Here is an 18,402-nt window from a genome sequence, read left to right as displayed (position 1 = left end):
CAGATCTCAGATTCCGCCTTTCAGAACAAAGGCCAAGCCCCCCCCAACCCCCCCCTCCCCGCCGCCCGCGAAGGCCGCGCTGGAGCAGACGCCCGGGGCGGGAGTCGGAGCCGCCGGACTCCGTGGCGTCTCAGGGAGGCTGGGCCGCCTCCCCCCACCCGCTGTCCCCCGCAGCCGGCGCACAGCCACTCGTGCACTTCAGCCACTCCCGCCGCGCATCCCCCCGCAGGGCGGTGACCGGGGCCTCCAGAGCCGTCCTGGGCCCCGCCCTCGTGGTGACGGCCGCACCCCTGCCGCGGCCAGGTCCTGCTCTGCCCCCGGCAGCGCTTGCAGCCCACAGAGGCACCCGACGACCCGCTCGTGGTGGAGGCCAAGCGTAGCTGAGGAGTCTCACCCTTTTCAGAGCAAGATTTGAAACGACAGCGCGCACCCCAAAAGCGAGGATTAGCTCCCCCGTCAGCCTTGCGTTAATGCAAGTTCCGTAAAAACTTCCTCAGCGGGAATGACTCTGAATCACGTTCGCGTGCGTGTACATGAACTCGGACCTGCATGGAAACGGGTTGTCTCCCCCCAAGGTGGCAGAATAGCCTTTATTTTAAATATGGCCCTTGATGCATTTCTGTCAAACAATCACTTAAGGGCAGAGGCCAGGACACGACCAGTCCTGGACACGTCCTTGTGGCACAGGACGGTGGCTCCAGGGTGGCGCAGCGCGTGAGCTCTCCAGGAGCGGAACATGCTCGGTCTCTGCTCAGCCTCGCCGGCCAGAGGAGAGACGTCAAGTGAGTCCCGCCGGCCGCCGGGCTGTCCCGGGGAAGGGAGCACCGGGCCAGGGGCCGGCACGTGCCTGGGTCACCTGAGGGGACGTTCAGCCAAATGCGACTTGCAGGGCGAAAGCCCAACCCCCACCCCCTCGGCCGCTGGAAGCTGGGAGCCGGCAGGCCCGTGTCCCCAGCGGCTTCCACGGAGGAGCAGCTCTGCCTCCAGCAAGGCCAGCGACTAGCAGAGCCAGTGGGGTGAGACCGCTCGGCCAAGACCCTTATGCTGGTTTTGCAGTAAATCTGGGGAGGGACAGGGGAGAGAAGAGCCGCTGCTCCTGTTCTCATAATCCCTTTCCTGAAAGCCGTCCTCCCGCCCCGCACGCCGGCCACGCAGCCCAGCCCGCGCCTCTCCCCAGGCAAGCCCGACAGGCAACGCCGCAGCCCCACCCCACAGCCAGAAGGAAATGAGAACCCACAGGGAACAGAAACAGCGTAAGAACCAAAGACCCAGCTCGCTCCGTTCAAAATAAAGACTTAAAAAATTAACTTCGCTGTCGCTGGACACGCTCCGTTCTCTGGAGTCCTAGAACTCCCCGGGGCTGTCCCACGCGGCCCGGTAGCCGATCCGCCTGCAGACGCCTAGAAGCACCTGCAGCAGGCCCCCCGCGGTGCCGGAGGCCGTGTCCAGGAGCAGGGAGAGGGCGCCGCCCAGGCCCGCGGCCACGTCCCGGCACACCAGGGGCACGGCGGCCACGGTGCGCAGGGGGAAGGCGGCCACGTCCAGCAGCACGCGGGCCGGCAGCCCCAGCACGCGGCACGTGGCCTTCAGCAGGCAGCACAGGACACGCAGCAAGGCCCTGAGGATCTTCAGCAGCACCTTGAGCAGCTTCCAGGGGATGCTCAGCAGCTCCTCGCCGATGGCCAGGAGGTAGGAGGTGGCGGCCGTGCCCAGGCGGCAGAGGCCGCTCTCCAGGCCCAGCACGACCTGCTGGCCGAGCCACCACAGCAGCCGCAGGGTGCCCGTCAGGAGCCCGGCCGCCAGGGTGTACAGTAGCCGCAGCAGCCCGACGACCGGGGCAGCCAGGAAGCCCAGGAGCCTCCCCAGGAAGCCGCTGCCCTCCTCGGACGCCTCGGGGGGCTGCGGGGCAGGCGTGGGGGCCCCCGTGCTGGACAGGGGGCCAGGGCTGGCCTGGGCCTGGGCCGCGCGCTCCTCGGCCTGCACCTGGTTCACCACCTCCAGGATCCTCCTCATCTTCTCCGTGTCCTGCTCGCGCTCGGCGCAGTTGTCCCGGAACAGCTGTGGGCGGGAGGGCAGCAGCGCCTGCAGGCCCTGCAGCATCACGTCCTCGATCACCGCCCCGGCCCGCGTGTGCTGCACAAAGCCCATGGCCCAGCCGCCCCCGGGGGTGGCGCAGCAGGCTGCCAGCCACACGAACTCGGGGATGGCCACCCTGTCCCTGACCGTGTGGGCAGAGGGCACGGCGCCCGCCAGCAGGTACAGGTCCTCCCCGCCGCCGCACTGCGGCTCCAGCGCCCGGGCCAGCAGGCCACGTAGGTTCCTGTGCCAGCGGTCCCGGAAGGACGGGCGCATGGGGACTGCGTTGGTGAGCGCGAACGTGGCCTCGTGGGGGTCGTCGCTCAGGGAGAAGGGGTACAGCTGTCCTTGCTGGTAGCCGGAGTCCAGGTAGTCCGCGGCCAAGGCCTGCCGGCTGCCCAGGGTGTCCACGGCGGCGGCCGCCACCTCCTCCTCGGCCGCCTCGTCCAGGTCGCTGCTGGGGTCATCGATCTGAAGGGGGAGAGCGGTGTGAGGCGTGGCCTGCGGCAGAGGCGCTGCCTGGGGCCAGGGCTCCCGGCTCCGCTTGCCCCACACGCGTGTGCAAGGGCTGGCGCCGGGCACGCTCGTCTGGGCCTGACAGCAGCTCCCAGGAGGTGGTTCCTGTTCCGCCTGGGAGACCCTGCTCGGCAGTCACCCCGGGACACCCACTCCCGGGGCACGCACGCGCACACACGCCCACACACGCCCACGCACGCGCACACACGCGCACAACCAGCCCATCCTGGCGGTCACATCTGAGCTGCGGTGCTCCATCTCCACGGGCCGCAAGCTGACCACAAACGTGAAACAGGCCGGCTCGACCTCCACAAGCCCCAGAAATCAGAAGCGCCGCTCAGGCCGTCAGCCCCGAGGCTCCCCCCTGGGGAGCACCCTTAGCGCTGACGCAGGCGCAGGAGCACCCGCTCCGGCCAGGGCGTCTGGTCAAACGGACAAGACGTCACTCAGCGCCGCCCGGCCACGCCCAGACGCCAAAACTAACTGTGTTTGGACGAAACCCCAAGACATCTGCTGTTCTTGGGGTTCCCTTCCCGTCCAGGTCAAGACAGACCCGGCAAGACCCCACATGCAGCCAGAACTCTCCCCCTGCCGCTGGCTCGGCTTCTCCTCTGCACCCAGCCATGGAAGCAGACGCACCCCAGCCCAGAGGAGGGGCACACTCGGGGCTGGCGGGGCCTGTGCTCTCACCCCCTCACAGGACCCTAAACTCCTGGACCTGGCCCCGGCCAGCCGGCCAGCGCAGGGGCCTGGCTCCCCGGCTGCCCGAGGCCCTGACGGGTCCTGACGCAGCGAGGCAGGAGAAAGCTGCGCCAGCGGGCAGCTTCAAAACGGGGAAAGGGTAAGGAAATGCTGTCACGGCCGCCAAAGAAGCACCCGAGTCCCCAGGAAGGTGCGGTGCCGAGAGGAAGAGGCAGCTACAGCGCGAAACGGCGACCGCTCTCGAGTGCGAACCGGACAAGAAAAGCAAACGCGGGAGGAGACTCAGGCGACCCGCCCTCTGGGAAGCGGGTGCCGCGGACCCTCCGCCGCCCCGTGTCGCCCCGCACCGCTCCGACCACAGCAGCCCCCAAATCACTCGCGCTGGGTGCGGCTTCAAAGGAAAACAAACACAACAGAAGCCAATTACGGTGAGTGCGCCCCGCTAATTGACTCCCTCGGGCGAGCGAGTGCACCTGCCGGGTCCCGGGCAACGCGCCGGGCGTACCCCCAGTCTGGCCCAGGCCTCCCGGGGGGCGGGCTGGCGAGGCCCGGGCTGGGGGCAGGGACTTGTTGAGTGTCGCGGGGCTCCGCCCTCCCTGGGTGCCCCTGCCCAGCCGGCTGGGATTCCCGGCGTCGCCCCGGCCGGCTAGACGGGCGCCGGCTCAGCCCCTGGCAGAGCCACTGCTGCCCTCTCTGCAGAAAGATGTGCAGGGACGCTCCCCAGCGGCGGCGGGTGGGGCGGTGTCCTCCACCAGACGGGGAGGGCGCGGCCTGGGGCCCGTCTCCGGGCCTGGGGGTTTCGGTGACGGGCGCTGGGCTGCAGCCGGCGGGCATGTCTTCTGCCAGGCCGCACGGGTGCCAGCAGGTCTGCGTGTGAGCCCAGGTCTGGTCCGGCTCCTCAGGGCACCAGCAGGCCCGGGGCCCCCCGCAAGCCTTGGCGTTCGCCGCTCGGGTACTGCAGCCCGGAGAGCGACCCTCCCTCACAGAACAGGCCCGACACCCGCGGATTCTGCTGCCACCTTGCCAGGTGTCTGCGGGGCGGTGGGGGGAGCCCCGTGGAGGGAGGGGGACCCCCCTCTGCTGCCTGGAGACTCCGCCTTCCCAGACTGGACTCCCAGCGGGCGGGAGGCTCTCCGGGCCCCCTCTGTGACTCCGGGCGGGCTCCTCACCCCCACATCTATGTACCTCGCGCAAACCCTTTCCTGGCCACCTGCTGGCGGGGCCCGGCGTAAGCAGACGGTCTGCCGGCACCTTTCCGCGCGAGCCCCCGGGCTGGCGTTTCTAGGCAGAGGCGGCGGGTGCTGCGGCCTGTTTGTTCCGAGGCCGCGCTCTCTCTTCCTGCCGCCCCGCGCGTCCTCACGGGTATTTCTGTCGTTCTCAAGCTTATTTCCGTTGTCCCGCGCAACCCCCAGTCATCGAAAACGCCCAGAGTTCCCCGTGAGCCGCTCTGCCTGTCATCTATAAAGCCGGGCCGGGCCGGCTCAGGGCAGCGGCGTCGCCCTCAGACCAGCTGTGACCCCAGGTCCTGACCCCAGGCTGGGCGTGTCCCAACGGCCTTCGTTAGGAACCCCGAGAACCCCGAGCCTGGGTGTGGGGCTGCCCCTGCTGCCCGACCCTGCGCACCCCAGCCGGCTGCAGGGACCCGGCGTCCAGCGAAGACTTTTCCTTCTCCCGGTAGCTTTCCACAGCATGCGCCCCCCGCCCCCCAGCATCCTGCCTGGAAATGCTCTCGGGACATTCCTTTCAAATTTAGTACCAGGAAAAGCCGCGTCCCTCAGCCAGGCTGCTCCGCCCTGCAGGCCCCGGGGGAGAGACCTGCTCCCGCCAGCTGCAGCCACTGGGCGGCCTGCGAGGGCCCGGCCCCCCCACGCGCCCTGGGGGGCCGGCAAAGGGGCTGGGAGGACCCACGGGGAGGGCGGAGGCGAGGCCCAGGCCCCCTCGGCAGGGTCCTTCCTTGGGGGTTGTCTCGTCCCGTGAGACACGTCAGCCCCTGGACGGCCGGGCCCTCGGGGTCCTGCTCCAACTGGGGAATGTGCCCCCCACAGACTTGGGTCACCCTCGGCAGAGCCGGCGCCACCCCCACGGCCCCCGGGTGTCGGGCCGAGAACCACCTCCCTGAGAGCCCCGCAAGCGGCGGGCAGGCGGGACGCAGGGCAGCCGGACCGCGGCTCCGACGGAGGTGACCCTCCCGGCTGCGTCGCCCACGCGGCCCCTCGTGGGAGCAGAAGGCGCTTCGGAAGCGGAGGCGCGTCCCCTCCCGGCTCGGGCAGGGAAGAAGCCAGGCTCTGTCTTCCTGACCCGCCCGCCGCCTTCCTCTGGGAGCCCCGTCCTCTGGCGCCCGCCTCTCGTGCCTTCCTGCGGGGAGGGGGGCAGCGGTCCCCAGCTCCCGGGGCGCCCCAACACCGTGGGCACGGCCTTGCTGGGTGAGCCGTGGGGACGCGAGGACAGTGGCCGGCGTGAGCAGGGCGCGCAGATGCTTCACTCCAGACCTGTCCTGCTGAGAACAAGAAACGGGGAGAGAGCATGGCCGAGCGGACGCCCCCAGGGGGCTGCGGGCCGGGGCCCAGGGCGTGGGGAGCCCCGGAGGCTGCCTGCCGCGCTCTCCTTCCAGACTGCCCGAGGGGCCGCGCCTTGTGGGGGGTCCCGGTGCAGCCCCACCTGCTGCCCCTGAAGCCGGCCTCTCCGCCCGACACCCGCAGCACCCCACGCCTGCGAGCGGGGTCCGGATGAGGGGGAGCCTGTGGACTGCCCACAGGTCAGGATCACAGGAAGCTTAAAAAGGCCCCGTCTCCCCCAGACCAGTTAGCGGGGGCGGGTGGGGGGCGCAGAGATCAGGTGTGACTCAGTGGAGACCCCTGGGCTGGGTCTCGGCCGAGGCTGGTGAACGAAACCCTGCCGGGCGGCTCTACAGGCTGCTCAGGCCCCAAACTCGGGGTGCCCCTGATGAGTCCCTCCCTCCCATGGGCCTGCCCGGTGGCTCCGGGCAGAGGGCGGGCAGCCTCCGGGGCGGCCTGCGGGGAGCAGGCTGGCGTCGCCGGCGGGGCAGGCGGGGACCCGCATCACACGCGTGGGCAGGGGCTGCCTGACTGGGCTGAGCTCCAGGGGACAGTTGAGAAAGAGGTCGGAGGTGTCTTACTTTTCTGGGGGCGTGGGGCGCTGGACAGGCCAGGCCGGCTGGCCCAGGAAGCGGAGGGGCCGTGTGGCGTGCAGCGTGGACACGGCACAGCAGACCCTCCCTGGAGCCGGCCCAGGAGGGTCCAGGCCCACCCCGCCCCGCAGCCTCACCGGGCCGGGCACGCGTGGCACGCGCATGCCGTCTGCGCCCGGCTCTGTGCCCGCCTGGGGCAGCTCTCGAGCCAGAAGGGTCACCCTTCTGCGTGACCGGCAGCCGCGGCCCAGGCGGGATTCTGGCGCCACAGCCCCGCGCGTCTCGCCCGCCGAGGGCTTCTCCCGACTGTCCCGGGGCCTGGACGGGCGCCGGGGAACCCGACGGTGAAACGCAGGCTCTTCGTAAATGAAGAAGCCACAGTGGCGGGAGGGGCGCGGCACGGGCCTGATGTGTGACCCAGATAAGGCCGGGCGGGGCGGCCGGGGCAGCCGCTGGGGCCGGATAAGCTCGGGTGTGTCCGGAGGGAGAGGCTGGACTCACGGCAGCGGCGACACGCTGGAGGCGGACCCCCCGGGGCTGGCAGCTGGGCTCGGGCGGGCTCCGAGGGGCAGAGGCCGGGACACGGGGCCGGGGCCGCAGGGCGCGCCTATGAGCTGCAGGGCGGAAGCCAGGCCTCCCTCTGCCTGCGCAGACCGCGAGGGGCTGGGGGGGTGAGGACGAGCCCTGGCCTCCTGGGGCCAGGATGCCGCGTGTGCCCGGGCTGTGAGCACCCAGGCCTGCACGGCCCTCGCCCTCCTGCCCTGTCCCGGGCGTGTCCCGCCCACTCGGCCTCTCCCTGCCTGGACGGGCACCCTGGGGCCCCAACATGAAGAGGGCAGCAAGGAGGCCTCGGGCAACAGCTTGGCCTGCCCAGACGCTCAGGGAAGGCGGTAGCCCACGGGCTGTGGCCAGGTCTCCTGGCACCTGAGGGCAGCCCTGGCCACGGGAAGGACCTCTGACCCGGGATGCACAGGGAAAAGGCGCCGCTGCACCTTCGAGGCGGGCCAGGCTGGAGGCCCCCCCCAGGCCTGTGTGGGCTCCGTGGGGTGCTGGGTGGTAAGTGCCGGCATGTCCTCTCCTGGGGGTCCTGGCTGGGGAACGTGAGGGAGACCAGCGGGGGCTCAGGGCCTGGCGGCCGCACACTTCCCCCCCAAGAGGCGAGCCCCCCGCAGCTGTGAGTGGCCTGGGGGGCCTTGCGTGCTCCAGGAGAGGGCGCAGGTGTCCCCACAGCCAGAGCCTTGGGGCGGCTCTGCACGGGGGTCACACGGGTGGGGTCCTGGCTCTGTGGATGGGACAGCGTCCTCCCGGAGGGGGGGCCCCGCAGCACCTGCTCCCTGGGGCGGCAGCGCGCGGTGGGACGCGAGGAGGCTCCAGGCTCCGGGGGCAACCGCGACCTTCGTGTCTCACGCCGGCCGGAGCAGGCGCATCCAGAGCCCGCCCGGCTCCCGGCCCAAGCTCCGCTCAGGTTTCCCTGCGCCGCCCTCGGGCGCGCGCGGCTGCTCACAGGCGCCAGCGGCGGTGCCGTAACAGGGCAGGTGAGACCGCACCGCCCCCGCCCCTGCCCGGGCGCCCTTCCCCGGCCACCCAGCCCCTGCCCAGCGAGCTGCCCCCAGGGCCCTGCTGGCCCTGGCCCTCGCGCCCCCGCGCCCTGCGCGTCCTGTGCCCCACAGGACAGGAAGGGGTGCCAGGGCCAGCGCGGCGGTGAGAGGCCGGGCCTGGGAACTGAAGACCGAGGACTAGGGCCGCCCTGACGGCCAGGCAGGCGCGGCCCCTGCTCTAGGCCCACACCCGAGCGCCGGGGCCACTGGCGCGCCCACACGGAGCAGGACACAGGCTGGGGCTGCCGCGGCCGGGGACATGGACGTGGCCGCATGCGGGAGCCCCGGGGCGGACGCCGCATCGCCCTGCGGAGCTGGGAGGGAGTCACGCACCACGCGTGGGGGGGCCTGGCGCGGCTGCCCATCCCACTCCGGCGCCCCCGCAGCCCCGCACGGCTCCGCGAGCCGAGGGCGGGCCCTTCCCGCACGCGTCTCCAGACGGGCTCGGGAGGCTCCGCGCCAGCCCCAGCCTCGTCCTTTGCGAGTTCAAGGGCTGCGCCCCGCACCACCCACACCCTGCACGCTGGGCGCTGGGCGCGGACACCCTCCAGCCTCTGCACCCCGCAGGGCAGCTCAGCCGCCCGCAGCCTCTCCCACTCAAAGGTGCCGCGCTCCAGAGAACACCCGGCGCTGTCTGCTCTGCCCGCTCCGTCCCTCCAGACCCCGAGCAAATCCCGCCGTGTGAGCAGCCCGGGGCCTGCCTGACACTGAGGAGCTGTGGGCCAGAGAAGGGAGGGGCCCCTGGGGCCGCCCCAAGGCCAGGGCTAGCCCGCGAGCGGCTTTGCGTGGCACTGGGGCCGGCCTAGCCAGCCCCCTAGGTCAGCTCCCGGCAGGCACCGCGGGGCAGCGCTGACGGTCCTGGCATCGCCGTGGGGTGCTCAACACAGCACCCCGGAGTGCGGGCTGCACACTGGCCTGGGAACAGCAGGGGCGCACAGGCCCCGGCCCTCGGCTCACACAGAGCAGACACGGAGCAGGGCACTGCAGACCGCGTGGAACGTCCAAAAGCAGAACAATGACAGGCTCCGCGAGGGGCAGGCCTGCCCCGGGGGTCCTGGAGCACATGAGGCCGCTGTCTCTAAGGACGGGCCAGGGGCACGCAGGGTGAAAGGCCTGGGGCGGGTCAGCACCACCCAGGACCTGATGTGTGGAGCAGAGCGGCTCCTACCCGGGCTCAGGCAGCTGGGTGGGGGCGGCCGGAGGGGGAGCTGGACACAGGGCTTGTCCACAGGGCTTGTCCACTGTGCTGAGTGCCGGGGCAGCTGGCGCCGGGCAGCTCCCCACGGTCCACTTAGGAGCGTTCGCGCGGGGAACCAGCCGCACAGCCCGCAGGCTGGGGAGGTGGGCTGGGCCAGGCCTGCTGAAGGCCCACGCCGCGGCCTCTGCTTCTCCCCTGCCCGCTGACCTCAGGGGCGGGATGTGGGTGCGTGACTCAGCACCTCGGGCCTCCGCACCGGCAGGGAGCCCGGGCACCGCAGATGCAGGGCCTCAGCCCGCACCTGGACGCAGCACAGAGCTCTCACCCCTGCAGCCCCCCATCCTGCAGGAGGGCGGACGGGGTGGAGGGACACGAGCCCCTCACACCCTCAGCAGCCGCTTCCTTTCCCCAAGGCGTCAGCTGCCCGGCCCCCGCCCACGCGGGTCTGTCTGTCCCCTGCTCCGCCTGCAGCAACTGCAGTGCACCCGCCTGGCGCCCCCCACCCTGCCTTCTGAGCACCCGCAGAGGCAGAGGCACGGCCGGGGTGGCTCGCATCCTACTGCCCTTCGAGTCACCCCTGATCTGCATTTCCCAATCCCTCGCCCTCGGCTTGCGAGCCCTGCTGCCCGCCCCCAGCTCGGCCTCCCTCCATCTCCGCACAAAGGCCCGGCCGGCCGGTCACCTGCCAGACAGATGCAACCCACGCGCAGGCTCCCGCCACGGCAGCCGGAACTGGGGTGTCAGAGCACCTGCCCCTCCTTCCAGCCTCACACCCACCCTGCGACTCGCCGAGAGCCTGCCGGGTGGACAGTGCCCGGTGGAGGAGCTGGGCTCCTGCCGCCCAGGAGGCCCCTCCCGCCCGGCTTGTTCCTTCAGGGCATCCTGGGTGCCTGGGGGGGCGGGGGGAGCCCCACTGCTCCCCTGGACCCTAATGCCCCAGCAGGCGATCACTAGTGTCTCTGGTCCCGCTGCTGTCTGCTCAGCACGCGCGCCGGGCCCAGGCTCCCGGGCTGGGGAAGGGCAGGTCCCCTCACCTGCGCCCGGGGGCGGGTCAGCCGCGGCCGCGGGGAGCAGACGGCAGCGAGGGCCGGGAGGACCTCCAGGCCTGTCCACCCTGGGCATCCCGGGCTGCGCCTGGGCGGCCGGGCAGGTCTCCCGGGTCTGGCCAGCAGCCAGGGACGCCCCCAGCGCGGCCAAGGCTCCGGAGGCGGGTGGGGAGCGGAGGTGGGGCGCGCGCTCCCCGGCGTAGGTGAGGCTCCCGCGCCAAGTATTGGGTCACCCTCCCCAGACCCGGCCGAACCCGGGGTGACTCGGTTTCCAGGTGGTCCAGGCGCGCGGGAGGGCTGGAAAAACTGGTCTGTCGGAGCGGGCCCGCGCGTCGGCAGCGGGGTGACCCGCACCCCGAGACGCCGTCACCCCGAGACGCGCAGCGCCGAGGTCCGCCCTTCCTCACCGAGCGCGGAGACCCAGCGCGTCCCCAGAGAGTCGGAAACTGCTGGGGCGCCTCCCGCCCTCCTCCCGCGCCCCGGCCGGGCCGCGCCTTCCCCGGCGAGACCCGCCCCCGCCGGGGGACTGGGGCGCGGGCTGGGCTTCTCCGGCGGCCCCCCCACGGCCCGCGCGCCCCGCGCCGCCTCCAGGGCCCCCGCGCGCCGGCGGAGTGTGCGCCCGGCCCCCCCGCCCCCCGGGCCCCCCGGCCCCCCCCCCGCCCCGCGCTCACCTGCGGCTCCACCAGCCAGCGCGGCGCGGGCGCGGCGGGCGCGGGGCGCGGGGCGCGGAAGGCGGAGAACACGGGCGCGCGCCGCCGGGCGCAGTACAGGGTGGCGAAGCGCGCGGCGCCCCCGGAGCGCTGGCACAGCCGGGCGGGCGCGGCGGCCTCCAGCCCGGCGGGCGGGGCCCCGGCGAAGAAGAAGCCGCCGCACTCGCCGAAGCCGCGCTCCGCGTCGCGCACCAGCCGGGCCTCGGGCGGCGCGGCCAGGGCGGCCAGGGCGGCCAGCGCCAGGCAGCGCGCGGGGCCCATGGCGGGGACGGCGGGGCGGCGGGGCGGGCGGCGGGAGCCGGCGCGCCCGGGAAGGAGGCGGGCGGCGGGCGGGCGGGCGGGCGGGCCGGGTGGGCCGCCGGGCCGGGGGCGGGCGGGGCGGGCGGCGGGAGCGGCGCGCCCGGGAAGGAGGCGGGCGGGCGGGCCGGGCCGGGCCGGGGCGGGGCGGGCGCTGCCGGGACGCGGAGCGGCGGGGCGGGGCGGATCCCCAGGCCGCGCCCCCGCCCCGCCCCGCCCCGCCCCGCCCCGCGCCGCCTCGGGGGCCCCCGGGCCGCAGACGCGGGGCTCCCGGGGCGGCCTGGCGGGGAGCCGGGGACCTCGCGAGCCAGCGCGCCCGGGAGCGCTCGGGGCGCCCCGCCGGCGGGGGGTGCTCAGGGCTGCGCTCTTCGGGGCGCCGGGAGGGGAGGGGCCCCGCGCCCAGGGCCGCGCCCTCGGCGCCGCGGGAACACAGTGGGGTGGGGCTGAGCGAACCCCCGGCCCCGAGCCCGCCGGGGGGCCGCCGACCCAGGCCAAGGAGGCCCCGGCCGCGCGCTCTGCGAGGACCCCGGGCGGGGGAGGCAGCGCCGGCTGCGCACCCCCGCTGGCCCTACTTCTAGGGCCCCAGGCCCCCCAACCCCCCTTCGCCCCCAGCCCGCGCCAGGCGAGGACGGGGCCCCGCCTCTCCACCAGCCCGAGGGGAAGGTCTTCGCCAAGAAGCCGCTCCTGGAGGAGCCGCTCGGGCTGGCCTCCTGGGGGCCCCTCCCAGCCGGGGGAGCAAGGAGGCTCAGGCCCCGCCCAGCCAAGGGCCCCCAGCAGGACAGGGGCGGCTGCCCGCAGGAGCTGGGGGTGGCCCCGCGTGGGGAGCAGGAACCGGGGATTGTGACACGGGGCTGAGGAGGTGGCCCGGCAGCCCTTGGGGCGCAGACGGCCAGAGGCTCCTTCCTCGGGGACCGCAGCCCAGCCACCCTGCGCTTCTGAGTTTACTTTTTAAAAATGCCGTTGTGACCCCAGAAGTGGTGTCCATGGCCCGCTGGGGCCCGTGTGCCGCGGTGCGCGAGAAATGCCACCAAGCGCGCCCGGCTGCTGGCCCTCCTCGGCAGGGGCACATCCCAGCTGCTCTTCGGGCAGGGGCGGGGCTGGAGCCGCCGAGGGAGTGGACACAGCATTGGCCGGCACCAGGCGAGGCCGCGCCCGGGCTGGGGGGGGGCCGGGAGGGGGGGCTGGTGCCACGAGCATCTCTGGTGCCGCTGCTTGGCCCCCGTCTCAGCTGCAGCAGTGAGTCCACAGCAGGTTCGAACCAGGCCTGGCCGGGTCCAGAGACCGGGTCTGAGTCACAGCCAGGCGGTGAGGGGGACCCATGGCGCGAGAGAGACACGCGGCGGCGAGAACGCGCTCGGGACCGGGAGGCCGGCACCCGGCAGGCGTCAGGGCCGCAAGTGCTGTCAGCTTTGGTCCCTGAAATGGCAGCTCAGCGTGCGCCTTGGTTTTAAAAAAGACAAACAGGCAGTTCCGCGTGACGCGCAGAGGCCGGGCGGGGCTCGGAGGGGTGGCGCCCTGTGGGCCTGAGTCAGGGGCGCCGCCCCCCGGCCACGGCCCTGCAGGTGCCCCGTCCCTGTGTGATGAAGGGTTACGTGGGCACCAATGACCAGTCCTGCTGCCAGCGGGAACCAAGGGCAACGCCCAGACAAGCAGGCGCCGCCCGCGCCCCGGGCTCTCTGAGTCCTGCTGTGCGCATCCTGGCGGCCAGGACACCCTCCTAGCCCTGGGGGGGGCCCTCTGGGTCCCGGTGGCTACCACGTCTGAGCCAGAGGCGGGCACGTGATCATGGTGGTGCGTCTGAACAGACACACAGCAGAATGCACAGCCGAAGCGCTTCCAGGACTCGAGGGACGGCTTCTCCAAGGGCCGTGGTCCCGTCCCTCTTAGAAAAGCAGGGGCCCCTCAGCCACCACCCCACGTTCACGGCGGCAGATCCCAGCCCCCAGCCCAGGCAGTGCCCCCCACCCCGCAGGTGTGCAGGGCTGACCCTGAAGCTCCCCGGCGCAGCGCCCGCTCCGGCGACCGCAGGGCAGCGGTGGAACAAACCCCTCTCCCTGGGCCCAGCTCAGGGGCGAGCCCGGGGCCAGCCCCGCTGAAGGGACGCTCAGGGAAGCCACGGCACAGTAGCCCTGTCCCTGCGCAAGGCCCCAGGAGCGAGGCGCTGCCCGTCTCCCAGACACACAGACAGCGAGTAGACGCACCAAGCAGACGCCTTCCCCGGCGTGCCGTGAACATCCTGAAAGTGTGGGGCGTCTGCCTTGCAGGCGGGGTTGCACCCGAGTGCTCTGGGGCTGCTCCCGCTGGGGCCTCAGCACTGGGTCTCAGGCAAACTCAGCCGCGGGCCGTGGTTCCTTCCCTCGTGTGTCTGAGACGGCGCGACAGCCCATTCGGACGCTCCCCGCTCCCACTCACGCAAATCCACCCAGGATGTTCGGAAGCGTCTGCCGGGAGCCGCCTTGGTGCGGGGTGCTCGGGCTGCTGGGCAGCGGGTGGGCTGGGTGGGCCTCAGGCCAGCACAAGGGGACCAGGCCATGCTGGGAACCGCCACCCTACAGGCCCATCGTGGGGTCTCAGCATCACCCGGCGCCCAGACTTCAGAGGCAGCAGGACTGACAGACACAGTCGTGACGATGGCAGAAGGCTCTTGGGGGACACTAAGGGGCCAGAGCAGAGCTCCAGGCCACTGTGCGGGCGCACTGAGCAGAGTGGGCAGTGGGACGGAGGCACCCGGCTCCCCGCGAGACACCTCGGACCGTGGCTCGCCAGCTGGGGGATGCAGCCTGGCTGTTCTCTGGCCATGAGGCCGAAGACGGTGGCCTCTCCCACTGCCCGTGCAGGCAGGGCCCCGAGTCAGGCCGCTGCTGAGTCAGGCTCCGGGACCGGTGCAGCCTCTTCCCACAGGGCTCCTCCAGACAAAGCCAGACGTGCCACCCACAGCCGCACCCAGAGCAGCCAAGATGTGCACATGCACACGCGCGCGCACACGCACACATGTGAGCACATGCACGCCCCCTGGCACCTCTGGCCGGCCTGCTCTCCCCGCCCCTGCCCGCACTGCACAGGACACTTCGGGCAGGGAACGCTGAATCCCGTGCGCAGAGAGGCCTGAAACGATTTCTCTGAAGCTGGCTCCCGGGGCGGGTGCTGGGAGTGTGGGTTCCAGCCCCTCCTCCCGCCCGGTTCTGGGCAGTTGCTCATGGTCGCGCGGGCCTGGCCCTGGTCCGAGATTGCGGCGCTGATGGAAACGCCTTGAGCGCCCCCCAGGAGAGGATGCCCCTCCGCCGTGGTTCACGCTCCCCACACGGGCCTCCTGCACCTTCTAGGGCCCCGACATTGGGTGCACGTCACAACCGCCTGGCTGAGCTCCGCGGCCGGGAGAGACGCCGATGTCCAGGTGTGCGGGAGCTCGGATGCAGAGCGCAGGGGCGCGGCGCGTGCAGCCTGACAGAGGCCCCGCTTCTGGCCGGCCGCTCAGGCCGTCCCCAGGCGCCACCCACAGCAGAGAGGGACGCCCGGCTGCCCTGCCCCGGGCTGTGAGGACGTCACCCCTCACCCGAGACCCGGTGCCTTGGACAGACCAGCCCCCCAGGCCCGTGAGGTGGACAGTGGAAACTGGGGGAGCAATCCTGCTCTGACCCCAAACCCGCCCCCGCTAGGGAGCGTACCCCAAGCTGCGGCTAAAGCCTCAGGGCACGACCAGGAGCCGGACAGGCCTGGAGCTTCCACACCCTCGGGGCAGCCCAAGCCCTGCCTGCGCCCGCCCTCCCCACGCAAGGCCCGGCCTCCGCCGGGCGGGTGCCCCCGAGGGCGGCTGCCAGCCCCCGCCACGGCCTCCGACCCGCAAGCCCTGGCCCGCAGGAGCCTGGGCGGGCAGCAGAGCGCGGGCGGGCAGGTCAACGCGGGGCGTGGCCCCTCTGCCTGGGGAGCCCCTCAGAGGCGCGGCCGGCGGGGTGAGGGCCACAGGCCTCCGCTCCAAACACGCACGGTCAGCGCCTTGGTCCCGCGTCCCCTGCCTACTTCAGAGCTGCGTGTTTTTATTTCTCTAACACACACACAGATGTTCTCTCTGCATGAAGAAAGTTGTCAAAAGACTTTCCAGGACAAAAGAGGCCGAGGCGCCGCTCACATGTTTATAAAAGCAAGAGGAGAAAAGCCGCGGGGGTCTGGCCTCCCAGGCGAAGCAGCCCAGGGTCAGAGCCTGGCCGAGGTCGAGCCGGTCTTCGCCTGACGGGGCCAGCCACGTTCCTTTATTCTATCTTTAAACACTCACCATTTTATATATACAAATTACCTGAGAAGAGGAAAAAACAAAATACTTTTTCAAAGCAAATCAGTCGATGGCGTTTCCCAGGGGCGCGCCGTGCCCCAGCAGCCGGGTGAACGCCAGCTCCGCCTCGCGCTGCCCCTGCAGGACGCCAGCTCCGCCTCGCGCTCGCTCCCCCTGCAGGACGGCCGCAGGCTCGCGGGAGCAGGCTGCAAAGACAAGCTGCAGCGCCGAAGACGGGCGCTCTCGGCTCTGGCTTTATTTAGAAAGACTGAACCTGCTCACGCGTGGGCCAGCTGCAGATCCAGTTCCGAAGAGACCTGGAGCCAGTCCATCCGGGCCTGCCTCCTGGGACCTTGGCCCCTGGCCCGCTCGGGCGCAGCCGCATGAGGGGCGTCTCCTCAGGCCCCTGCTCCCTTTGCTCCGGTTCTGTTTCGCCGCCTGGGCCCCTGCCTGCTGGCGTGTGGAGAGTTGGTGTGGACATGGCAAGGCAGAGGCGGCCTCTAAATCGGCCACCGCCACTGACCGCCGTCCCCCAACTTGGTCTGTGCCCAGGCAACTTGTCCCTTCACGGCAGGCCCGGCGTGACAGCCGTCTCCCCTCCAAGGTGCCCCGGCTTAGCGCCCTGCCGCTCCCTGGAGCTCTGCTGCTTCTGCGTGGCCGCTGCACGGTGGGCCTGGCCGACGGGCCTCTCCTTGCCTGTGCCTGGGCACCCGGGACTCAACCCTGCGGGCGTCTGTTGGAACCTTCTGCGGCAGCAAACACCCGTGCCACCAGCTGGCAGGAAGGCCAGGCGGAGGGCGGCCAGTCACGTGAGCAAGACGCGAAGCACTGAACAGGGAGCTTTGTCAAGCGCAGGGCCTGCCATGGTCAGTCGGAGCGGGGGCGGGTGGTGGACAGAACAATCTCCCTCTCTCTCCTTCTGCTCCGCTGTTTTTGAGGAGACATGACACCGTACAACTCCCAGAGCCGGTGCCAGGCGGGCACAGGGGTCGCCGTGAACCCAGGAGGCTGTGCAAAGGGGCAGCCAGTGAGCACGAGTGCCCGCCTGGGCACATGCCGGAGCCTTCTGTGGAGGGTGTCCACGCTCCCGCCTCGGGCCTGACGCCGGCTGCCCCACCTCTCCTGTCAGCCGCCGGCGGTCCGGCCTGGAGACCCTTGGCATCCCACAGGGGCCACCGAGAACAGGAGTGCCCTGAGACGCGACCAGCCACTGCTGGCCCCTGGCAGCTTCCGTTTGGTCACCTGGGTTTTTACGCTTTTTGAATTCAATTCCACATGTGGACATCTGGAGACACTTTTGTAAAATTCCAAGTCTTCAGCTTCTCTTGCAAACTCAGAATGTGGGGCCTCCCTGGCGGCGCAGGCGGTTGAGCGCAGCGCTGGAAGCTGTCCGCAGCCTCTGCAGCACCAGATGGATCCCCGCCGGCCTCGGAGCAACCCACAGGGCGCAGCAGACCTCTCCTGGCTCCCCGCTGCTCCCCTCAGCAGTGGACTTCACCATTCGTCGGTCTGCCTGTTCTGCTCCCCGCTCTGTCTCTGGTGAACCCTCTCACCCTCCCAAGCATCTGGCCTGTACCCCGGTTCTTGTGCAAATGAAATAAATCTTAAAAAAAAACAAACCTCAGAATGTGGCGACCCTGTGACCCTTGATAGAATAAGTCCTGCCACCTGATTTCCATATTTTAGTGATTTTATTAGGTTTCCAAGCATTTTTTATTATACTGTTTTATTTTTGCATATTGTTGAAACTTTCCATAATGAAAGGTCGATTTCCATACTGTGAACCACGTTACCTTCCTGCAGCAAACCCCACTTGGCTGTGTCATTCTGCCCGCGCGGTGAAGAGTGTCTTAGGTTTCATGTGATCCTTTTCCACCCGCGTCCAGGAGGCGTTTCCTCCACTGCGAGTTTCTCTCCCAGCGCTGCTTCCTGCAGAGCCGGGCGCCTTCCCGGGGATGGCCGAGCATCTGCTCTTTACAGGCGTCCCTCAGCCCCCAGGGCAACCCCCTGGTTCTTGTCATTTTTGAAGAGACGTCTTTCCGGCGGCTGTGCTTCTCGTGCAGAGACGCGCCTCGGCGCCTCTCCTGCGATCAGCTGGGGCCCGTGACTTTCCCCAGAAGAGCATCGTGCCCCCTGGGATGCTGCTGACGTGAGCAGTCGTTGCTAGATCTGTGAGTAGTTTCTTGGCATTGGGGGATGGACCCGCCAGCCGGGGGCTCCTCTGTGGACCAGCCTCCCACTGAGCGACCTGGAGGCTCCAGAAGTCCCCTCTGTGACGTGGCAAAAGGCCGTTACCATGCTCAGCCTCGAGGTGAGGCTTTGGCAGCTCAGCTCCTCCCATACAGAGGATTCCCGCCTCCAGGCTGGGTGCTGGCCACGCAGTGTCCCCGGGGAGGGGGCCGAGCTGGGCGCCGTCTCCCTTTTTTCTGAGTCACTTCAGATACATGTCTTTTGTTTTTTTAAATGTTTTAAAGACTTCTTTATTCATGTATGCAAGAACCGGGATGTAAGCCGGATATATGTCTTTCATCTAATTACGATTTTATAGATGTATTTTAAGGGTATGTTAGAAAGCAAAACTCGACAGTCATTTTTTAAAGTTATTGACTTTATTCAACGCGTTGGGAGTCTCGAGCCTGGAGGCTGCAGGGGCTGCGCCAGGGAGCACTGCCCGGAAGAGGCGGCCACGGAGGCCACAGCAGGTGGGAGCGCGAGGCCGTGTGCTGGGAGGGGCCGGAGCGGAGACGCACTGATTCATTTCCGGATTCGCTCGCGTCTCGGCGTGACGTGGGGCTTCACATCAGAGACGCCATTTGGGGCCTGTTTCCTGTTCTCTAGCGGCGT

The 18,402-nt window shown here is 70.4% G+C and overlaps 1 protein-coding gene across 1 annotated transcript; it reads right to left on the bottom strand.

The window, feature by feature from the left end:
- Window positions 1–219: 219 nt before the first annotated feature.
- Window positions 220–11,255, bottom strand: ENDOD1 (endonuclease domain containing 1). The gene is made up of 2 exons (XM_037504195.1): window positions 10,956–11,255; window positions 220–2,547 (listed from the first exon to the last, which is right to left on the bottom strand). The coding sequence occupies exons 1-2, from the start codon at window positions 11,253–11,255 to the stop codon at window positions 1,345–1,347; spliced, it is 1,503 nt and encodes a 500-aa protein (XP_037360092.1). The 3' UTR covers window positions 220–1,344.
- Between the last annotated feature and the right edge of the window lie 7,147 nt (window positions 11,256–18,402).

Source organism: Talpa occidentalis, unplaced genomic scaffold (assembly GCF_014898055.3).
Source record: "Talpa occidentalis isolate TD23 unplaced genomic scaffold, MPIMG_talOcc4v2.1 talOcc4.12, whole genome shotgun sequence".
In the NCBI taxonomy this organism is placed as follows: Eukaryota; Metazoa; Chordata; class Mammalia; order Eulipotyphla; family Talpidae; genus Talpa; species Talpa occidentalis.
This window is presented reverse-complemented; position numbering and strand designations above follow the sequence as displayed.

What these genes read in the sequence shown, in the direction of transcription:
- ENDOD1 (XM_037504195.1), bottom strand. Translation starts at nt 11,255, where the DNA reads ATGGGCCCCGCGCGCTGCCTGGCGCTGGCCGCCCTGGCCGCCCTGGCC. An exon ending in GCTGGCTGGTGGAGCCGCAG is followed by an intron (nt 2,548 to 10,955) that starts GTGAGCGCGGGG and finishes CTCCCCCTTCAG; the next exon opens with ATCGATGACCCCAGCAGCGA.